Source organism: Sebastes umbrosus, chromosome 19, assembly GCF_015220745.1.
Source record: "Sebastes umbrosus isolate fSebUmb1 chromosome 19, fSebUmb1.pri, whole genome shotgun sequence".
Classification (NCBI taxonomy): domain Eukaryota; kingdom Metazoa; phylum Chordata; class Actinopteri; order Perciformes; family Sebastidae; genus Sebastes; species Sebastes umbrosus.
In genome coordinates, this window is record NC_051287.1 from 856,914 (window position 1) to 874,197 (window position 17,284).

At 40.0% G+C, this 17,284-nt stretch overlaps 1 protein-coding gene across 4 annotated transcripts in view; it reads right to left on the reverse strand.

Annotated features, from left to right (window-relative positions):
• The window catches only part of fer (fer (fps/fes related) tyrosine kinase), a 36,461-nt gene that overhangs the window by 8,241 nt on the left and 10,936 nt on the right, over positions 1-17,284 (reverse strand). Inside the window, exons 1-12 of one of the 4 annotated variants that reach the window (XM_037751793.1) lie at positions 8,157-8,550; positions 4,617-4,799; positions 3,603-3,734; positions 3,047-3,220; positions 2,854-2,953; positions 2,569-2,752; positions 2,257-2,394; positions 2,031-2,150; positions 835-957; positions 554-755; positions 272-370; positions 1-131 (exon numbers count right to left, since the gene is read on the reverse strand). The exon at positions 1-131 is cut by the window's left edge and continues 73 nt beyond it. In XM_037751793.1, coding sequence (XP_037607721.1) covers positions 1-131; positions 272-370; positions 554-755; positions 835-957; positions 2,031-2,150; positions 2,257-2,394; positions 2,569-2,752; positions 2,854-2,953; positions 3,047-3,220; positions 3,603-3,734; positions 4,617-4,685 — 1,472 coding nt within the window. In that variant the 5' untranslated portion in view covers positions 4,686-4,799; positions 8,157-8,550. Of the gene's footprint in view, positions 135-271; positions 371-553; positions 756-834; positions 958-2,030; positions 2,151-2,256; positions 2,395-2,568; positions 2,753-2,853; positions 2,954-3,046; positions 3,221-3,602; positions 3,735-4,616; positions 4,800-8,156; positions 8,551-17,284 lie in introns of those variants that run through there. The other 3 variants (XM_037751791.1, XM_037751790.1, XM_037751792.1) reach the window with 3 other exon arrangements.

Here is a 17,284-nt window from a genome sequence, read left to right on the forward strand (position 1 = left end):
CCGTGGCTCTCCCTCACCAGGAAGTCTCCCTGTTGCCGTAGTAACTCCTGAGCCTCAGTGCGGGGGATGGCGCCGTGATACCACTCCTGGTCCGCCAGGGGGCGCTCTGACGTAGGGATCACATCGAAGAACTGCTGCAGGGAGGAACAAACTGTGTCAAAGGTTCACTCTGAATTCAAATGATCTTTATTGACAAAGAGTATGATGACATTAGGACGTAGTAACTATTGGACCCCAGCGAGGGTTTCTGTTAACAGGTGATGAACCTCACCGAGCTGGAGGAGCCCAACATGGCTTTAGGAGACCGAATCATACCGGCCAGAGAGTGACGCAGAGTGTCGAAGCGAGAACTCCTGTCCTTCGTTTTATCCTGAAAACACAGAAACACACAGATGAGGTCTCTCGGTGGGAAACTGTTTACTGTTTACTGTTATAATGTTGAGTCTGTTCTGTACGGAAAACGATGCCATTATTTTGAAAGGGCAGCTCTTCCTGCCAGCTGTGTGCAGACCTCAGATTAGACATAATCAACAATCAATAATTGAATGTTTACAGTGGATCCAACGGAGCGGGAGTCGTCCTCGTACGGCAGCGCGGGGGGAGGCGGCGGCGGGGGCGGCGAGGCGGCAGCGGCAGCCATCTTGGCGTCCAGCAGGGCCTTCTGGGAGGCGAGGCGGGCCTCGGAGCCGCGCAGGGATTGAACAGCGTGATGAAGCTCGAGGAGAGAGAGTTTCTGACTGAGCAGCAGGACACAGCTGAGGGCGAGAGACACCGACAGTCAGTCAGGAGAGATTCTTCTTCTTAATTTATTTGATTCTTTGTCTTCTGACTCACTCGCTCTTCCTCTCGGCGCTCTGCTGACTCGTCTGGATTTTGGTATCGAGGTCGTCGGCCAACGCTTCCTTCGTCTGCAGGTTCTGTTGAGTCAACGACAGCTCCTCCGTCGCAGACGACAACCTGGAAAAACAACAGAAAGAAATAAACAAACAGATAATACTACTTGGTAGCGGGATATTACGGTCGATACCGAGAGCGCCACCGCTAGGCACACAGGCATCACACGCTGTACGCCGTTACCTCGCAGTGAAGACAGCTCAACTTTGGAGCGATATTTAGCCTCTTTCTCAGTAAGATAGCAGGACATGGTATCGGTATCAACCACGCCCCCAGGAAGAGCGCCAGTCGTTGATGCCAATTCTCCTTCACAACAAGCGAGTATGACATGGTCGGTACCGATGGATTCATTAGGGTTTTATTTTCTGTCATTTTTCGGACATTGTCTGGACTTTTCTTACTGCCTTTCTTCCACCTTTTTTGGCCATTTTTCAGTGATTTTTCGGTGATTTTTCAGATTGCTCTTCTGCCTTTTTTCAGACATTCTTGGGTCATTTTACGGCTATTTTTCTGACTGTTTTAAGACATTTTTCTGCCTTTCTTTGGTAATTTTTCAGACATTTTTTGGATATTTTACAGTCATTTTTCATACCGTTTTAGGACCTTTCTTCAGACGTTTTTCTGCATTTTTTTTCAAACATTCTTCGGTCATTTTTCAAACATTTTTTGGATATTTTCCGAACATTTTTCGGACTGTTTCAGGACAATTTTTCTACCTTTATTTCCGCCTTTTTTCCCCGACATTTTTCTGCCTTTTTACCAACATTCTTCGGTAATTTTTCAAACATTTTTTGGATATTTTACGGTCATTTTTTGGACTGTTTTAGGACCCTTTTTTGGACATTTTTCTGCCTTTCTTCCACCTTTTTTTCAGATATTCTTCGGTAATTTTTCAAACATTTTATGGATATTTTAAGGTCATTTTATCGGACCTTTTTTCGATCATTTTCATATGATACCAGTATCTTCATTCTAGCTTTAAAACTGAGCCGCTACAACCTAAAAATCCCAAGTTACGTTAGAGGTGTTAAAACGAAGCGTTAACTTTGACAGCCGTACTTTATGTTGTTTAAACCTGGGGACTTTTACTTTGACAGGCAGCAGGAAACAGTGAGGTTTATTTTGTAGTAGCTCACATGGCTTGCAGGCTGTCGGCCGTCAGCGTGTTCCAGAGGATCTCATTGGCCGGCAGGTTGTCCGTCTCGTCCAAAAGAGACGCATCGAACTCCACGTTCGCCTCCGGAGTCTCCGGAGACCTGGCGGAGGGGGGGATAGACACCGTTACTACGGTAACCACGGGAGAGACAGACACGCTGTTACTACGGCAGCCACCGTCTGACTGATGTGAGGTTATTTTCTGACCTGTAGGCGTCGATGAAGTGTTGGTACTCTGCCAGCGGGTCGATCTGCTCGACAGCTGCTGAGATCTCCTGATGAACTTTAACGATCTCCTCCGTCAACAAACTGCTGATCTCACAGTACTCCTCCAGGATACTTTTACTGTAGTAATACACAGGAAAATACACAGAGATATATCACTCAGACTGTCAGCGGCGTGTGAGACAGCGTGTGAGACAGCGTGTGAGACAGCGTGTGAGACAGCGTGTGAGACAGCGTGTGAGACAGCGTGTGAAACAGCGTGTGAGTTAGAGTGTTGGTGGTCATGTGACTCACAGGGCGAGCGTCATGTCCTCCTGCATCCTCTGCAGGGCGTCGAGCAGAGCGGGTGCGGCGCGGCGGCGGTGTTCGTCCTGCTGCGTTCGAGCGCCGCACACCGCCAACACGTACTGGTTGTGAAGGTTGTGAAGCTTCGCCGTCGCTTTGTCATAACGTTCCCGAGCACGCTCCGCCTCCCGGCCTGTGATTGGATGAGAGGGGCCAGGGTTTCATGTTCACGTTCTTCAACATCTGATTTTTAAATTGATAAACTTTCAGCTTTTTAAAATAGATGTTTTAAACCTTTAGCGAGCGCCTCTCGGTATTTCTCTTTGGCGTTGTTAGCGTCGCGGCTCAGCTGACGATACGTCGCCTTCAGTTTGTCCAGGTCAGTCCTGGTTACCTGGCAACAACAAAACAACAAAGACAGTTACTGGAGGAACAGGAACATCTCCAGCCTCAACTTCATCATTTTAGCTCATATTTCCCAGCATACCTTGTGGTTGTGGCTCTCCAGCTGATGATGAAGACTCTGGTAGCTCTTCTTCACCTGCTGCTTGTCTCGGATTAGCGTGGCCAGACGGTGCAGAGGACCAGAGTTCAGATCATCGGCGTGACTCCTCATGACTCGACCCAACGCCTCAGTCTGACGAACCACCTGAGACCAGGACTAAGACAGAGAGAGAGACCAGGACTGAGACAGAGACAGAGACTGAGACCAGGACTAAGACAGAGACAGAGACCAGGACTGAGACAGAGACCAGGACTGAGACAGAGACTGAGACAGAGACAGAGACAGAGACTGAGACTGAGACTGAGACAGAGACAGAGAGAGAGACTGAGACCAGGACTGAGACAGAGAGAGAGACTGAGACAGAGACAGAGACTGAGACCAGGACTGAGACAGAGACAGAGACTGAGACCAGGACTAAGACAGAGACAGAGACAGAGACCAGGACTGAGACAGAGACAGAGACCAGGACTGAGACAGAGACAGAGACTGAGACCAGGACTGAGACATCTGGACTGAATCAACAGGTGAGTCCACTCACCTTGTTCACAGTGCTGACGTAATCGGCAGCCTCCTGTTTCTCCGTTTGCTGAGTCATGCTGAGCAGCAGAGCGGCGTATTCTTTATCGCTCTTCACTCTCAGTGTCATGAAACGCTTCACCGTCTCCAGCAGCTAGAGGGCGACAAACAGAAATGTTGACGTAGTTTCAGAGTACCTCAGCAGGTAGTATACAGAGTACCTGAGCAGGTAGTATATAGAGTACCTGAGCAGGTAGTGAACAGAGTACCTGAGCAGGTAGTATATAGAGTACCTGAGCAGGTAGTGAACAGAGTACCTGAGCAGGTAGTATATAGAGTACCTGAGCAGGTAGTGAACAGAGTACCTGAGCAGGTAGTGATCAGAGTACCTGAGCAGGTAGTGAACAGAGTACCTGAGCAGGTAGGGAACAGAGTACCTGAACAGGTAGTAGAACAGAGTACCTGAGCAGGTAGTGAACAGAGTACCTGAACAGGTAGTGAACAGAGTAACTGAACAGGTAGTAGAACAGAGTACCTGAGCAGGTAGTGAACAGAGTACCTGAACAGGTAGTAGAACAGAGTACCTGAACAGGTAGTAGAACAGAGTACCTGAGCAGGTAGTGAACAGAGTACCTGAACAGGTAGTGAACAGAGTACCTGAGCAGATAGTGAACAGAGTACCTGAACAGGTAGTAGAACAGAGTACCTGAGCAGGTAGAGAACAGAGTACCTGAGCAGGTAGTGAACAGAGTACCTGAACAGGTAGTAGAACAGAGTACCTGAGCAGGTAGTATACAGAGTACCTGAGCAGGTAGTGAACAGAATAGTGTGAACTCTCCCTTTTGGTTTCTGATTTTTTTTCTCAAAGAACAGGAAGTGATTTACGGAGCATCTTTTGGTAGCAAACAATAAACCTAATTTAATTTCAGTCTGACTTTAATCCAGAACACATTGTGGTGATCTTCTTGGAGGCTGAACGGTTACAGCACATAACTGTCGTACCCTCCCTCGCCTGTCTGTGTGTAGAGAGTTGTACCTTTAACTCCCAGTCCTGCAGCTTCAATAATCCCTCGTGGGAATTCCTCAGATCCCGACCGAACCCCATCCTGGATCACACACACTCTCTCACAATCATACACACACACACACACTCTCTCTCTCTCTCTCTCTCTCTCTCTCTCTAACGGCGAGGGCGAGCGGGGATTGATTGCATGGTCGTCTGCGGAGAGAGAAAGCAAAGATCATTAGAGTAAAGAGACAGAGATGAGTAACAGTCCTCATATTAATATATCCGTACTAAGGCTGTCAAAGTAACGCGTTGTCGTTTTAACGCCACTAATTTATTTAACGCAATCAATATTTCCGAGGTTGTAGCAGCTCAGTTTTAAAGCTAGAGTGAAGATCCTGCATCATAGTAAACTGTAGAACCTGATGAATCCATCGGTACCAACCATGTCAGACTAGCTGGTCATGAAGAGGTTAAATAACGCTCTGAACTGACACTAAATGTTGGAGAGGAAAAACTTGTCATGTCCATTTTCAAAAGGGGTCCCTTGACCTCTGACCTCCAGATCAGTGAATGTAAATGGGTTCTATGGGTACCCACGAGTCTCCCCTTTACAGACATGCCCACTTTATGATCATCACATGCAGTTTGGGGCAAGTCATAGTCAAGTCAGCACACTGACACACTGACAGCTGTTGTTGCCTGTTGGGCTGCAGTTTGACATGTTATGATTGGAGCATATTGTTTTATGCTAAATGCAGTACCTGTGAGGGTTTCTGGACAATATCTGTCTTTGTTTTGTGTTGTTCATTGATTTACAATAATAAATATATACATACATTTACATAAAGCAGCATATTTGCCCACTCCCATGTTGATAAGAGGATTAAATACTTGATAAATCTCCCTTTAAGGTTCATTTAGAACAGATAAATAATGTGTGATTAATCAGGATTAAATATTTTAATGGATTGACAGCCCTAATCAGTACATTTAGATGATAATACTTTCTCTGAAGCAACATTATGCAGCCCATTTAATTGTAATGTAATATTTCTACATTGTGTTATTTATATTTTACCAAAGTAAATGCTCAGAATGCTTCTTTAAAAACCTCCAAACACCGTCTTCTATCAAAACATCCACATTCTCCCAAGAACACTCATTTCCAAACCACTCAACATGTCGAAGCCTTTAAATCTCTGTTGATGTAGTAAATAAGAAGAGTAACAATGTTTATTTTATGTTTATGTTTTAATTATGAAAATAACCATCAACGCTGATTAAAATCACTTCTTAGATTAACTAAAAACCATAAAATCTGACATCACATCTGTTATAAAACTCTCCTTAAACTATCCTAAAACTATCCTTAAACTACCCTAAAACTATCCTTAAACTACCCTAAAACTATCCTTAAACTACCCTAAAACTATCCTAAAACTATCCTTAAACTATCCGTAAACTACCCTAAAACTATCCTTAAACTATCCTTAAACTACCCTAAAACTATCCTTAAACTATCCGTAAACTACCCTAAAACTATCCTTTAAACTATCTTTTAAACTATCCTTAAACTATCTTTTAAACTACCCTTTAAACTATCCTTTAAAACTATCCTTTAAAACTATCCGTAAACTACCCTAAAACTACCCTAAAACTATCCTTAAACTACCCTAAAACTATCCTTAAACTACCCTAAAACTATCCTTAAACTATCCTTTAAACTATCTTTTAAACTATCCTTAAACTATCTTTTAAACTACCCTTTAAACTATCCTTTAAAACTATCCTTTAAAACTATCCGTAAACTACCCTAAAACTATCCTTAAACTATCCGTAAACTACCCTAAAACTATCCTTAAACTACCCTAAAACTATCCTTTAAACTATCCTTAAACTATCTTTTAAACTACCCTTTAAAACTATCCTTAAACTATCCTTAAACTATCCTTAAACTATCTTTAAACTATCTTTTAAACTACCCTTTAAACTATCCTTTAAACTATCCTTAAACTATCCTTTAAATTATCCTTTAAACTATCCTTAAACTATCCTTAAACTATCCTTTAAAACTATCCTTAAACTATCCTTTAAAACTATCCTTTAAAACTATCCTTTAAAACTATCCTTAAACTACCCTAAAACTATCCTTAAACTATCTTTTAAACTACCCTTAAAACTATCCTTTAAAAATATCCTTTAAAACTATCCTTTAAAACTATCCTTTTAAACTATCCTTTAAACTATCCTTAAACTATCCTTAAACTATCCTTTAAAGTATCCTTCAACTATCCTTTAAAACTATCCTTTAAAACTATCCTTTAAACTATCCTTTAAACTATCCTTAAACTATCCTTAAACTATCCTTTAAAGTATCCTTCAACTATCCTTTAAAACTATCCTTTAAAACTATCCTTTAAACTATCCTTAAACTATCCTTAAACTATCCTTTAAAGTATCCTTCAACTATCCTTAAACTACCTTAAAACTACCCTAAAACTATCCTTTAACTATCCTTTAAAACTATCCTTAAACTATCCTTTAAAACTATCCTTAAACTATCCTTAAACTATCTTTTAAACTATCCTTAAACTATCTTTTAAACTACCCTTTAAACTATCCTTTAAACTATCCTTAAACTATCCTTAAACTATCCTTAAAAACTATCCTTAAACTATCCTTAAACTATCCTTAAACTATCCTTTAAACTATCCTTAAACTATCCTTAAACTATCCTTAAACTATCCTTTAAAACTATCCTTAAACTATCCTTTAAAACTATCCTTAAACTATCCTTAAACTATCCTTTAAAACTATCCTTTAAACTATCCTTAAACTATCTTTTAAACTACCCTTTAAACTATCCTTTAAACTATCCTTAAACTATCCTTAAACTATCCTTAAACTATCCTTTAAAACTATCCTTAAACTATCCTTAAACTATCCTTAAACTATCCTTTAAAACTATCCTTAAACTATCCTTTAAAACTATCCTTAAACTATCCTTAAACTATCCTTAAACTATCCTTTAAAACTATCCTTTAAACTATCCTTAAACTATCCTTTAAAACTATCCTTTAAACTATCCTTAAACTACCCTTAAACTGCCCTTTAAAACTAAAACTTAAACTATCCTTAAACTACCCTTAAACTGCCCTTTAAAACTAAAACTTAAACTATCCTTAAACTACCCTTAAACTGCCCTTTAAAACTAAAACTTAAACTATCCTTTAAACTGCTGTCAGTTCCTGTCAAACATCCTTCTTCTTTCTCACCAAGACTCAAACAAAACTTTACAAACTTCTTCTCAAACTGCTCAAAAACCTTCTTTAACCTTAAATGACATCAAACACTTTAAATGAGTTGTTTTAAAACCTGTGAAAGTCTAAACCTTTAAATTCCACCAGAGCTGCTGTGAAACTGAAGCTAGGCTAACGCTAGCCGCTTCCCATTGAAACCAATGGGAACTGGATGTAGCATGCTAGCAGGCTAGCGGCTCCTCTGGAGGAACACGGAGCTAACAGGCTGATTAAAACAGCCTTTAACAAACTAACACAGTGAACTCACTCACAGGCTGCGTGTCCGTGCTGGGGCTGGTTCCTCCGGTAAACGGAGAGCCGAGGAGGAGATGGAGGAGGAGGTGGAGGAGATGGAGGAGGAGGTGGAGGAGATGGAGGAGGAGGAGGTGGAGGAGCAGCGGAGCAGCGGAGGAGAGTCTGGAGGAGGTTCAGTGTTTTCCAGGCTTCTCTGTGCTGAGGCGTTCAGCGGGTTGATTCGGCGGCAGACTCGCTGTCCGGTCACCGCGGTCCTCTGCCGTCCTCCGCCGGGCTCATTCCCTCCTCTGCTCGGTGTTTTGATCTCTTCTCCGGGGTTTTATCTCCTGTTTCCCGGTTTACTCCTCCGGTCGTCCGGCTACTGAGCTAAGCGGCTAACGGCTAACAGGGAGGGGCTTCCGCCGGAAACGGAAAAGGGGGAAAAGGAGGGGGGGTACTTTATTGTCTTTTATTTTATTTTACTTTATTTTATTTTATTTTATTTTATTAAAGAACGAGAACATATATTATATATATTATTATACATTTATATCCAACGTTACTATTTAGCATTCATATTAAACATTTAAGAGTAAGGTAGCACCTGCCAAATACAGGCTAAATGCTGTTGGCTGTGGCAGGTAAACAATTCAGATCACCTGTCACTTTTTTTAAAATTAATTAATTAATTAATTAATTTTATTAAAGAACAAGAACATATATCATATATATTATTATACATTTATTTTATCGTCCCTCTTATTTTATATTTTTATATATAATATTTACCTTTAACGAGTAACTAAAGCCCCAAAACAGGGAATGAAATTAACACCTGCCAAATAAAAAGCAATTGCAAAATTCAGGCCACCTGTCACCTGGGTACTTTATTGTCCCTTTTATTTAATTTAATTTAATTTAATTTAATTTAATTTAATTTAATTTAATTTATTTATTTATTTATTTAATTTTATTAAAGAACAAGAACATATATTATATATATTATTAGCAATAATATTTACCTTTAACGAGTAACTAAACCCCCAAACAGGGAATGAAACTAGCACCTGCCAATTACAAGCTAAATGTTGTTGGCTGTGGCAGGTAAAAAATCCAGGCCACCTGTAACCTGGGTACTTTATTATCCCTTTTATTTAATTTAATTTTATTTATTTATTTATTTTATTTTATTTGATTAGTTTATTTTATTTTATTAAAGAACAAGAACAAGAACATGTATTATATTTATTATTATACATTTATATTCAACGTTACTATGCAGCATTAATATCTAACATTAAAGAGTAACTAAACTCCCAAACAGGGAATGAACACCTGTTAGCACCTGCCACCTGTCAAATACAAGCTTAATGTTGGCTGTGGCAGGTAAAACATTATCCCTCTTATTTATTTTATTTATTTTATTTATTTTATTTTATTAAAGGACAAGAACATATATATATATATATATATATATATTTAGTAGTGTTGTTGATGAACTCTGCTGAAAATGTTGCATATGCATAGTGACTGCCCTCTACTGGTTGAAATCCAGCTTTTGCATTTTAATTTTTCTTTCGGCTGATCTGGAGGCCGGTGACGTAGATGGAGGCAACGTTCATCACCAACCAATTAATCAACAGTATTTGACAACTATAGAATTATGGTCTTGAGCATAACAATCAGCATCTTCTTCTTGGATGGAGGTCCCTGAAGTGAAATGTTATCAGATGTGTGTCTGTGACCAATAGAGCTCTATTTAAACGATCCATAGCTCCTGGTCTAAAGTGCATTTAGGACACGTACAACTCCACTTTTGATAGTTAAACGGCGCAAAATCTGGGCGCAAAATCTGGGCGCAAAGTGAGGTACAAGGGGCAAAGGGGTTGTATTTAGTTTCTTAATTATCATAGGTAACTTATATCATAACTTCTGACTTTATTCTCATAATATTACAACTTTTTTTCTCGTAAACTTCTGACTTTATTCTCATATTACGACTGTTTTCTCGTAAATTTATGTCTTTATTCTCATAATATTATGACTTTATTCTCATAATAGTACAACTTTTTTCTCGTAAACTTCTGACTTTATTCTCATAATATTATGACTTTATTCTCATAAACCTCTGACTTTATTCTCATAATATTACGACTTTTTTCTCGTAAATTTATGACTTTTTCTCGTAAACTTCTGACTTTATTCTCATAATAGTACAACTTTTTTCTCGTAAACTTCTGACTTTATTCTCATAATATTAAAACTTTTTTGTCATAAACTTCTGACTTTATTCTCATAATATTATGACTTTATTCTCGAAATTTCAGATTTGTTCCCCTCAATGTGGCCCTAATACTACGTCATAATGTATATATAGCAGTAAGGAGACTTGTAAATTCCAGCCAATGGGAGCAGAGTGTGGGCTGGGCTTGGAGCCAGAAGAATGAAACCAGAGTTTCTGTCTAACCGGTTCCGGCTGTCAGAAGTGTAGAAGAAGAGTTTATTTCAAGGTTTCCTCAAACTCTCCTTGTGTTGATATGGCTCTGTATTTACTGCTGAAATGAAGTAATTAACTGAATATGATAACACTCCTGAGGGAGACAATAATTAATAACAATTATAATTAATATATCAAATATAATCATGACAATTATATGTTACAAATTATATTAATTGCTAACACAATCAAAGAGTAACATGTGGAAAACATTAAAACTAATTTATTTAAATGGAGATAAACATCACAAAACAGAACAAATAATTAAATAAATAATTTGATTTAACACATGTAGATAAATGAAGAGCTGATAGAGCACTTCATTATTCAGACGTAATATTTATTCTACATTAAAATAAAAGCGGATAAGATAAATATGTAGAAAGTTACATAATAGAGAGAGAGAGAGGTGGAGCTCCGCGGAGAGTCAACAGCAGAGAGAGGAGTGTCAGCAGGTAGAACAGGTCTGGGCGAGGCGGGCGAGTGAGCTCCACACACACAGTGAACAGGAGAGAGAGAGAGAATCAGATTTGTATTGTCTCCTTCAGTTTGTGACTTTATTTAAACACAATCTGTCGACCAACAGAGAAGAAGGAGAAGAAGAGGAAGAAACAGGATAAAGACAGTTTGTGTTTTTCTCCAGACAAAGATCAGAAGAAGCTGCAGAGCTGAGAACAGGTGAGTCGGAGTCAGGTGAGACTACATTCACAATCCTCCTGTTTCTAGGTTTCCTTCAGTTTCACAGTGATCCAGTGATCTAGTCTGTAGATCTACGAGTCCACTGAGACCGGAGCTGATCTAGATCATTCAGCTCTGTTAACGGAGTCACTTTGACCACATGGCAACTATTACAGACCATAAACCTGTCTGTTAGAGAGCAGCTCCTCCATGCTGCTGACGTCACTACAGACCACCTGATGAGCTGCTACTGGGTCTCTATGGTCCTATAGGCCAGACCTGGTCCACCTCTCCTGGTCTCTATGGTCCTCTAGACCAGACCTGGTCCACCTCTCCTGGTCTCTATGCTCCTATAGATCAGACCTGGTCCACTTCTCCTGGTCTCTATGGTCCTCTAGACCAGACCTGGTCCATCTCTCCTGGTCTCTATGGTCCTCTAGACCAGACCTGGTCCATCTCTCCTGGTCTCTATGGTCCTCTAGACCAGACCTGGTCCACCTCTCCTGGTCTATATGGTCCTCTAGATCAGACCTGGTCCACCTCTCCTGGTCTCTATGGTCCTCTAGAGCAGACCTGGTCCACCTCTCCTGGTCTCTATGGTCCTCTAGACCAGACCTGGTCCACCTCTCCTGGTCTATATGGTCCTCTAGATCAGACCTGGTCCACCTCTCCTGGTCTCTATGGTCCTCTAGAGCAGACCTGGTCCACTTCTCCTGGTCTCTATGGTCCTCTAGACTAGACCTGGTCCACCTCTCCTGGTCTCTATGCTCCTATAGATCAGACCTGGTCCACTTCTCCTGGTCTCTATGGTCCTCTAGACCAGACCTGGTCCACTTCTCCTGGTCTCTATGGTCCTCTAGACCAGACCTGGTCCACTTCTCCTGGTCTCTATGGTCCTCTAGACTAGACCTGGTCCATCTCTCCTGGTCTCTATGGTCCTCTAGACTAGACCTGGTCCATCTCTCCTGGTCTCTATGGTCCTCTAGACCAGACCTGGTCCATCTCTCCTGGTCTCTATGGTCCTCTACACCAGACCTGGTCCACTTCTCCTGGTCTATATGGTCCTCTAGATCAGACCTGGTCCACCTCTCCTGGTCTCTATGGTCCTCTAGACCAGACCTGGTCCACTTCTCCTGGTCTCTATGGTCCTCTAGACTAGACCTGGTCCACCTCTCCTGGTCTCTATGGTCCTCTAGACCAGACCTGGTCCACTTCTCCTGGTCTCTATGGTCCTCTAGACTAGACCTGGTCCACCTCTCCTGGTCTCTATGCTCCTATAGATCAGACCTGGTCCACTTCTCCTGGTCTCTATGGTCCTCTAGACCAGACCTGGTCCACTTCTCCTGGTCTCTATGGTCCTCTAGACCAGACCTGGTCCATCTCTCCTGGTCTCTATGGTCCTCTAGACCAGACCTGGTCCACCTCTCCTGGTCTCTATGGTCCTCTAGACCAGACCTGGTCCACCTCTCCTGGTCTATATGGTCCTCTAGATCAGACCTGGTCCACCTCTCCTGGTCTCTATGGTCCTCTAGAGCAGACCTGGTCCACTTCTCCTGGTCTCTATGGTCCTCTAGACTAGACCTGGTCCACCTCTCCTGGTCTCTATGCTCCTATAGATCAGACCTGGTCCACTTCTCCTGGTCTCTATGGTCCTCTAGACCAGACCTGGTTCACTTCTCCTGGTCTCTATGGTCCTCTAGACCAGACCTGGTCCACTTCTCCTGGTCTCTATGGTCCTCTAGACCAGACCTGGTTCACTTCTCCTGGTCTCTATGCTCCTATAGATCAGACCTGGTCCACTTCTCCTGGTCTCTATGGTCCTCTAGACCAGACCTGGTTCACTTCTCCTGGTCTCTATGGTCCTCTAGACCAGACCTGGTCCATCTCTCCTGGTCTCTATGGTCCTCTAGACCAGACCTGGTCCACTTCTCCTGGTCTCTATGGTCCTCTAGACCAGACCTGGTCCATCTCTCCTGGTCTCTATGGTCCTCTAGACCAGACCTGGTCCACCTCTCCTGGTCTCTATGGTCCTCTAGTTCAGACCTGGTCCATCTCTCTTGGTCTCTATGGTCCTCTAGTTCAGACCTGGTCCATCTCTCCTGGTCTCTATGGTCCTCTAGACCAGACCTGGTCCGCCTCTCCTGGTCTCTATGGTCCTCTAGTTCAGACCTGGTCCATCTCTCTTGGTCTCTATGGTCCTCTAGTTCAGACCTGGTCCACTTCTCCTGGTCTCTATGGTCCTCTAGACCAGACCTGGTTCACTTCTCCTGGTCTCTATGGTCCTCTAGACCAGACCTGGTCCATCTCTCCTGGTCTCTATGCTCCTATAGACCAGACCTGGTCCATCTCTCCTGGTCTCTATGGTCCTCTAGTTCAGACCTGGTCCATCTCTCTTGGTCTCTATGGTCCTCTAGTTCAGACCTGGTCCATCTCTCTTGGTCTCTATGCTCCTCTAGACCAGACCTGGTCCATCTCTCCTGGTCTCTATGGAACAGGCCTCTGTGGTGTTAGCATCATTAGCATGTTAGCATCTATGAGATTAGCAACAATATTTTCACAATAAAAGTCAAATAAAATGTAGCAGAAGGAAAAAACTCAGATTCACAAAGAACAGTTCACAGAAACAACGTGGATGAAATGTGTGTGCAGTAAAGTGAAGTGAAGTGAAGTAAAGTGAAATAAAGTGAAGTGTAGTGAAGTGAAATAGAGTACAGTAAAGTGAAATACATTAAAGTGAAATAAAGTAAAGTGAAGTGAAGTAAAGTGAAGTGAAATACATTAAAGTGAAATAAAGTAAAGTGAAGTGTAGTGAAGTGAAGTGAAGTGAAATAGAGTACAGTGAAATGAAATAAAGTAAAGTGAAATCAAGTGAAGTGAAATCAAGTGAAGTGAAGTAAAGTGAGGTAAAGTAAATTGAAGTAAATGATTGTTATTTTGTGAGTTTAGTGAACGCTATGTGTTCAAAAGCATCACAGTTAATCATTCTCTCTCTCTCTCTCCTCAGAGTTCTCTCGCTGTGTCTGATTGGACGACTGTCTGATTTGACGCCTGTCTGATTGATTGATCATCTTACGCCCCGCCCTCCGGTAACGTGTCGCCATGTCATCAAACATCAACGTCTCCCCTGACAACCCGTACGGTCAGGTGAGCATCCCCAGGGCCAAGCTCCGCACCTCCGATGACATGGCCACGGTGATAGCCAACCCGGGCGCTCTGAGCAGTATTGACGGGAACTCGTACAGCGTGTCGAACCCGGCCCCGCCGCCATACGTGGTGAAGGAGGCCGGGGGCGAGGAGGAAGGGGGGAGGTGCCCCGCCTGGTGCTACCGCTGCAGGAGGAGGAAGTGATGTCACAGCAGCAGGAGGATTGTGATTGGCTTCATTTACTTTCCTTTCAGCTGAGGAAGTGAAGAAGAAGAAAGAAGAAACGGTGCTTTTCACTACGCTAACGTGTCTCCTCGCCTCCCTCACTCGCGTCTCTTCCTCGTGTCCTAGCTCATGTCCTTGGAAGAGACGCGAGGAAGAGACGTGAGGACGAGGCGTGAGGACGAGATGTGAGGACGAGATGGGAGGACGAGATGTGAGGACGAGATGTGAGAACGAGACGGGAGGACGAGATGTGAGGACAGAGGAGCCGAAGTTGCCAAATGAGAAATCCTCGGTTCCATGGCGTCATTCTTCAAACTGTGTGCCACACGTGGAGGTGCTGCATTTATACGTCACGCCACTTGATAAAAGACTTCCGTGTAGGATACACCGGCGTTTCCTTGCTCTCAGCTCCTCCAGAAGCCTCCTCGTCTCCTTGTCTCCTCGTCTCCTCGAGGTGCATTTAAGGGATTGGAGGATCCTCCATGACGGCGGAGTGGGAAACGTTTTCCGGGTCGCGGGAGGAGAGAGGACGTGAGGAAACATAAGTTAGCGTAATGAAAAGCACCCACAGAGAAATAAAGAAGGAAGCTGTTTCTTCAGTAGCGGCCATCTTGTGTCTCCAACCAGCTCAAAATAGAAACACTAAAAAACGTTTAAACTTCCTGTTTGAGTTAAAAGAGAAAATGTATTTAAAGTTTTAAAGAGTCACATGAAACATTTAAAAAACTCTGTATTATTATTATGATGATGTTGACAATAATAATAATAATAATAATGATACTACTACTACTACTACTAATAACAATAATTATGATAATTATAATAATTATAATGATACTACTACTAATAATAATATTAACAATAATTATGATAATTATAATAATTATAATGATACTACTAATAATAATAATATTAACAATAATTATGATAATTATAATAATTATAATAATACTACTACTGCTACTACGACTACTACTACTACTACTAATAATAATAATAATAATAATGATGAACAGTGTGACAGGATGATGAGGATCTGATTGGGATTAAAAATGAGAATGTGAGATCAATAAAGATATTTATCAGAAAACACATGTAAGATTATTGAATAAACTAAAATGTTATTTATCATTATTATTCTTATTATTATTATTTATTATTATCATTATTATTATTGTTTATTTCAACACATTTTACTAGATATTTAAAAAGACAAAACATTAAAAAATGTATTGTTATATTGTTAATAATAATAATAATTATTATTATTATTATTATTATTTTATTATCATTATTATTATTACTATTTTTATTATTATTGTTCAACTGATCCACAGAAAAAATATTTATGAATATTAATAGACACAAAAAGGCCGCTGCTGAACTGTGACGCTCCGGTTGTGTTGTGTTTCTCTGTTGTTGCCATGACAACCACACAACAACAATCAGATGCATTGATGCCGTTTGTGACATCACACCGACACAATGAGTAAAATATGAATTATTGATTTATTATTGGAAAATGAATCAGCTGATTAATCACTACATCTGTAATTAACAGATTATGAAATAAAATACCTGTAAAATGAAGTGTTTCTACAAACTGTATAAAGTTTATAAATCCATAATGTTTAGTGATATTCTATATAAATATGAATCTAATGATCAAATGAAGGTATTCTGCTAACGAACAACTTGTGATGTTTTTTGTATTGTATATGTATTTTATATTTTATCCAGTTTTTCCTTCTTTAGAGGAAATTATTTAGATTTTTCAGGACGTTTCCATAAAGTATTTATATTTTTTCACAACAATGATTTTGAACATTTTAGTATGAAGGAGTTTTTAAAGTTAAAATATAACACGTGGAATCAAATCAGGAAATGTTGCTGTTAATTTTCTGTAAAACACTTGTTGATGAAATAAAGACGATGAATATTATTGAGTGTTTCACATCATATTATTTATGATATGATATTTGAATATTTACTACAAACAGCTCAGATCTTTGACTCATGTTTAAATGTAAATATTAACATCGAAATTAATCAAATTACATTTTTGTAAACTCATAATTAAACTTATTTCTCATTATAAACTTTATTATTTCTCATAATTAAACATTATTATTTCTTATAATTAAACAATAATATTTCTCGTAATCAAACAATATGATTTCTCATAATTAAACAATATTATTTATCATAATTAACCATTATTATTTCTTGTAATTAAACAATAATATTTCTCGTAATCAAACAATATTATTTTTCATAATTAAACAATATTATTTCTCAAAATGAACATTATTATTTCTCATAATTAAACATTATTATTTCTCATAATCAAACAATATTATTTCTCATAATTAAACTTTATTATTTCTCATAATTAAATTGTATTATTTCTCATAATAAACATTATTATTTCTCATAATTAAACATTATTATTTCTCATAATTAAACTAATATTTCTCATAATAAACATTATTATTTCTCATAATTAAACTTTATCTCTCATAATTAAACATTATTATTTGTCATAATTAAACTTTATCTCTCATGATTAAACATTATTATTTGTCATAATTAAACTTTATCTCTCATGATTAAACATT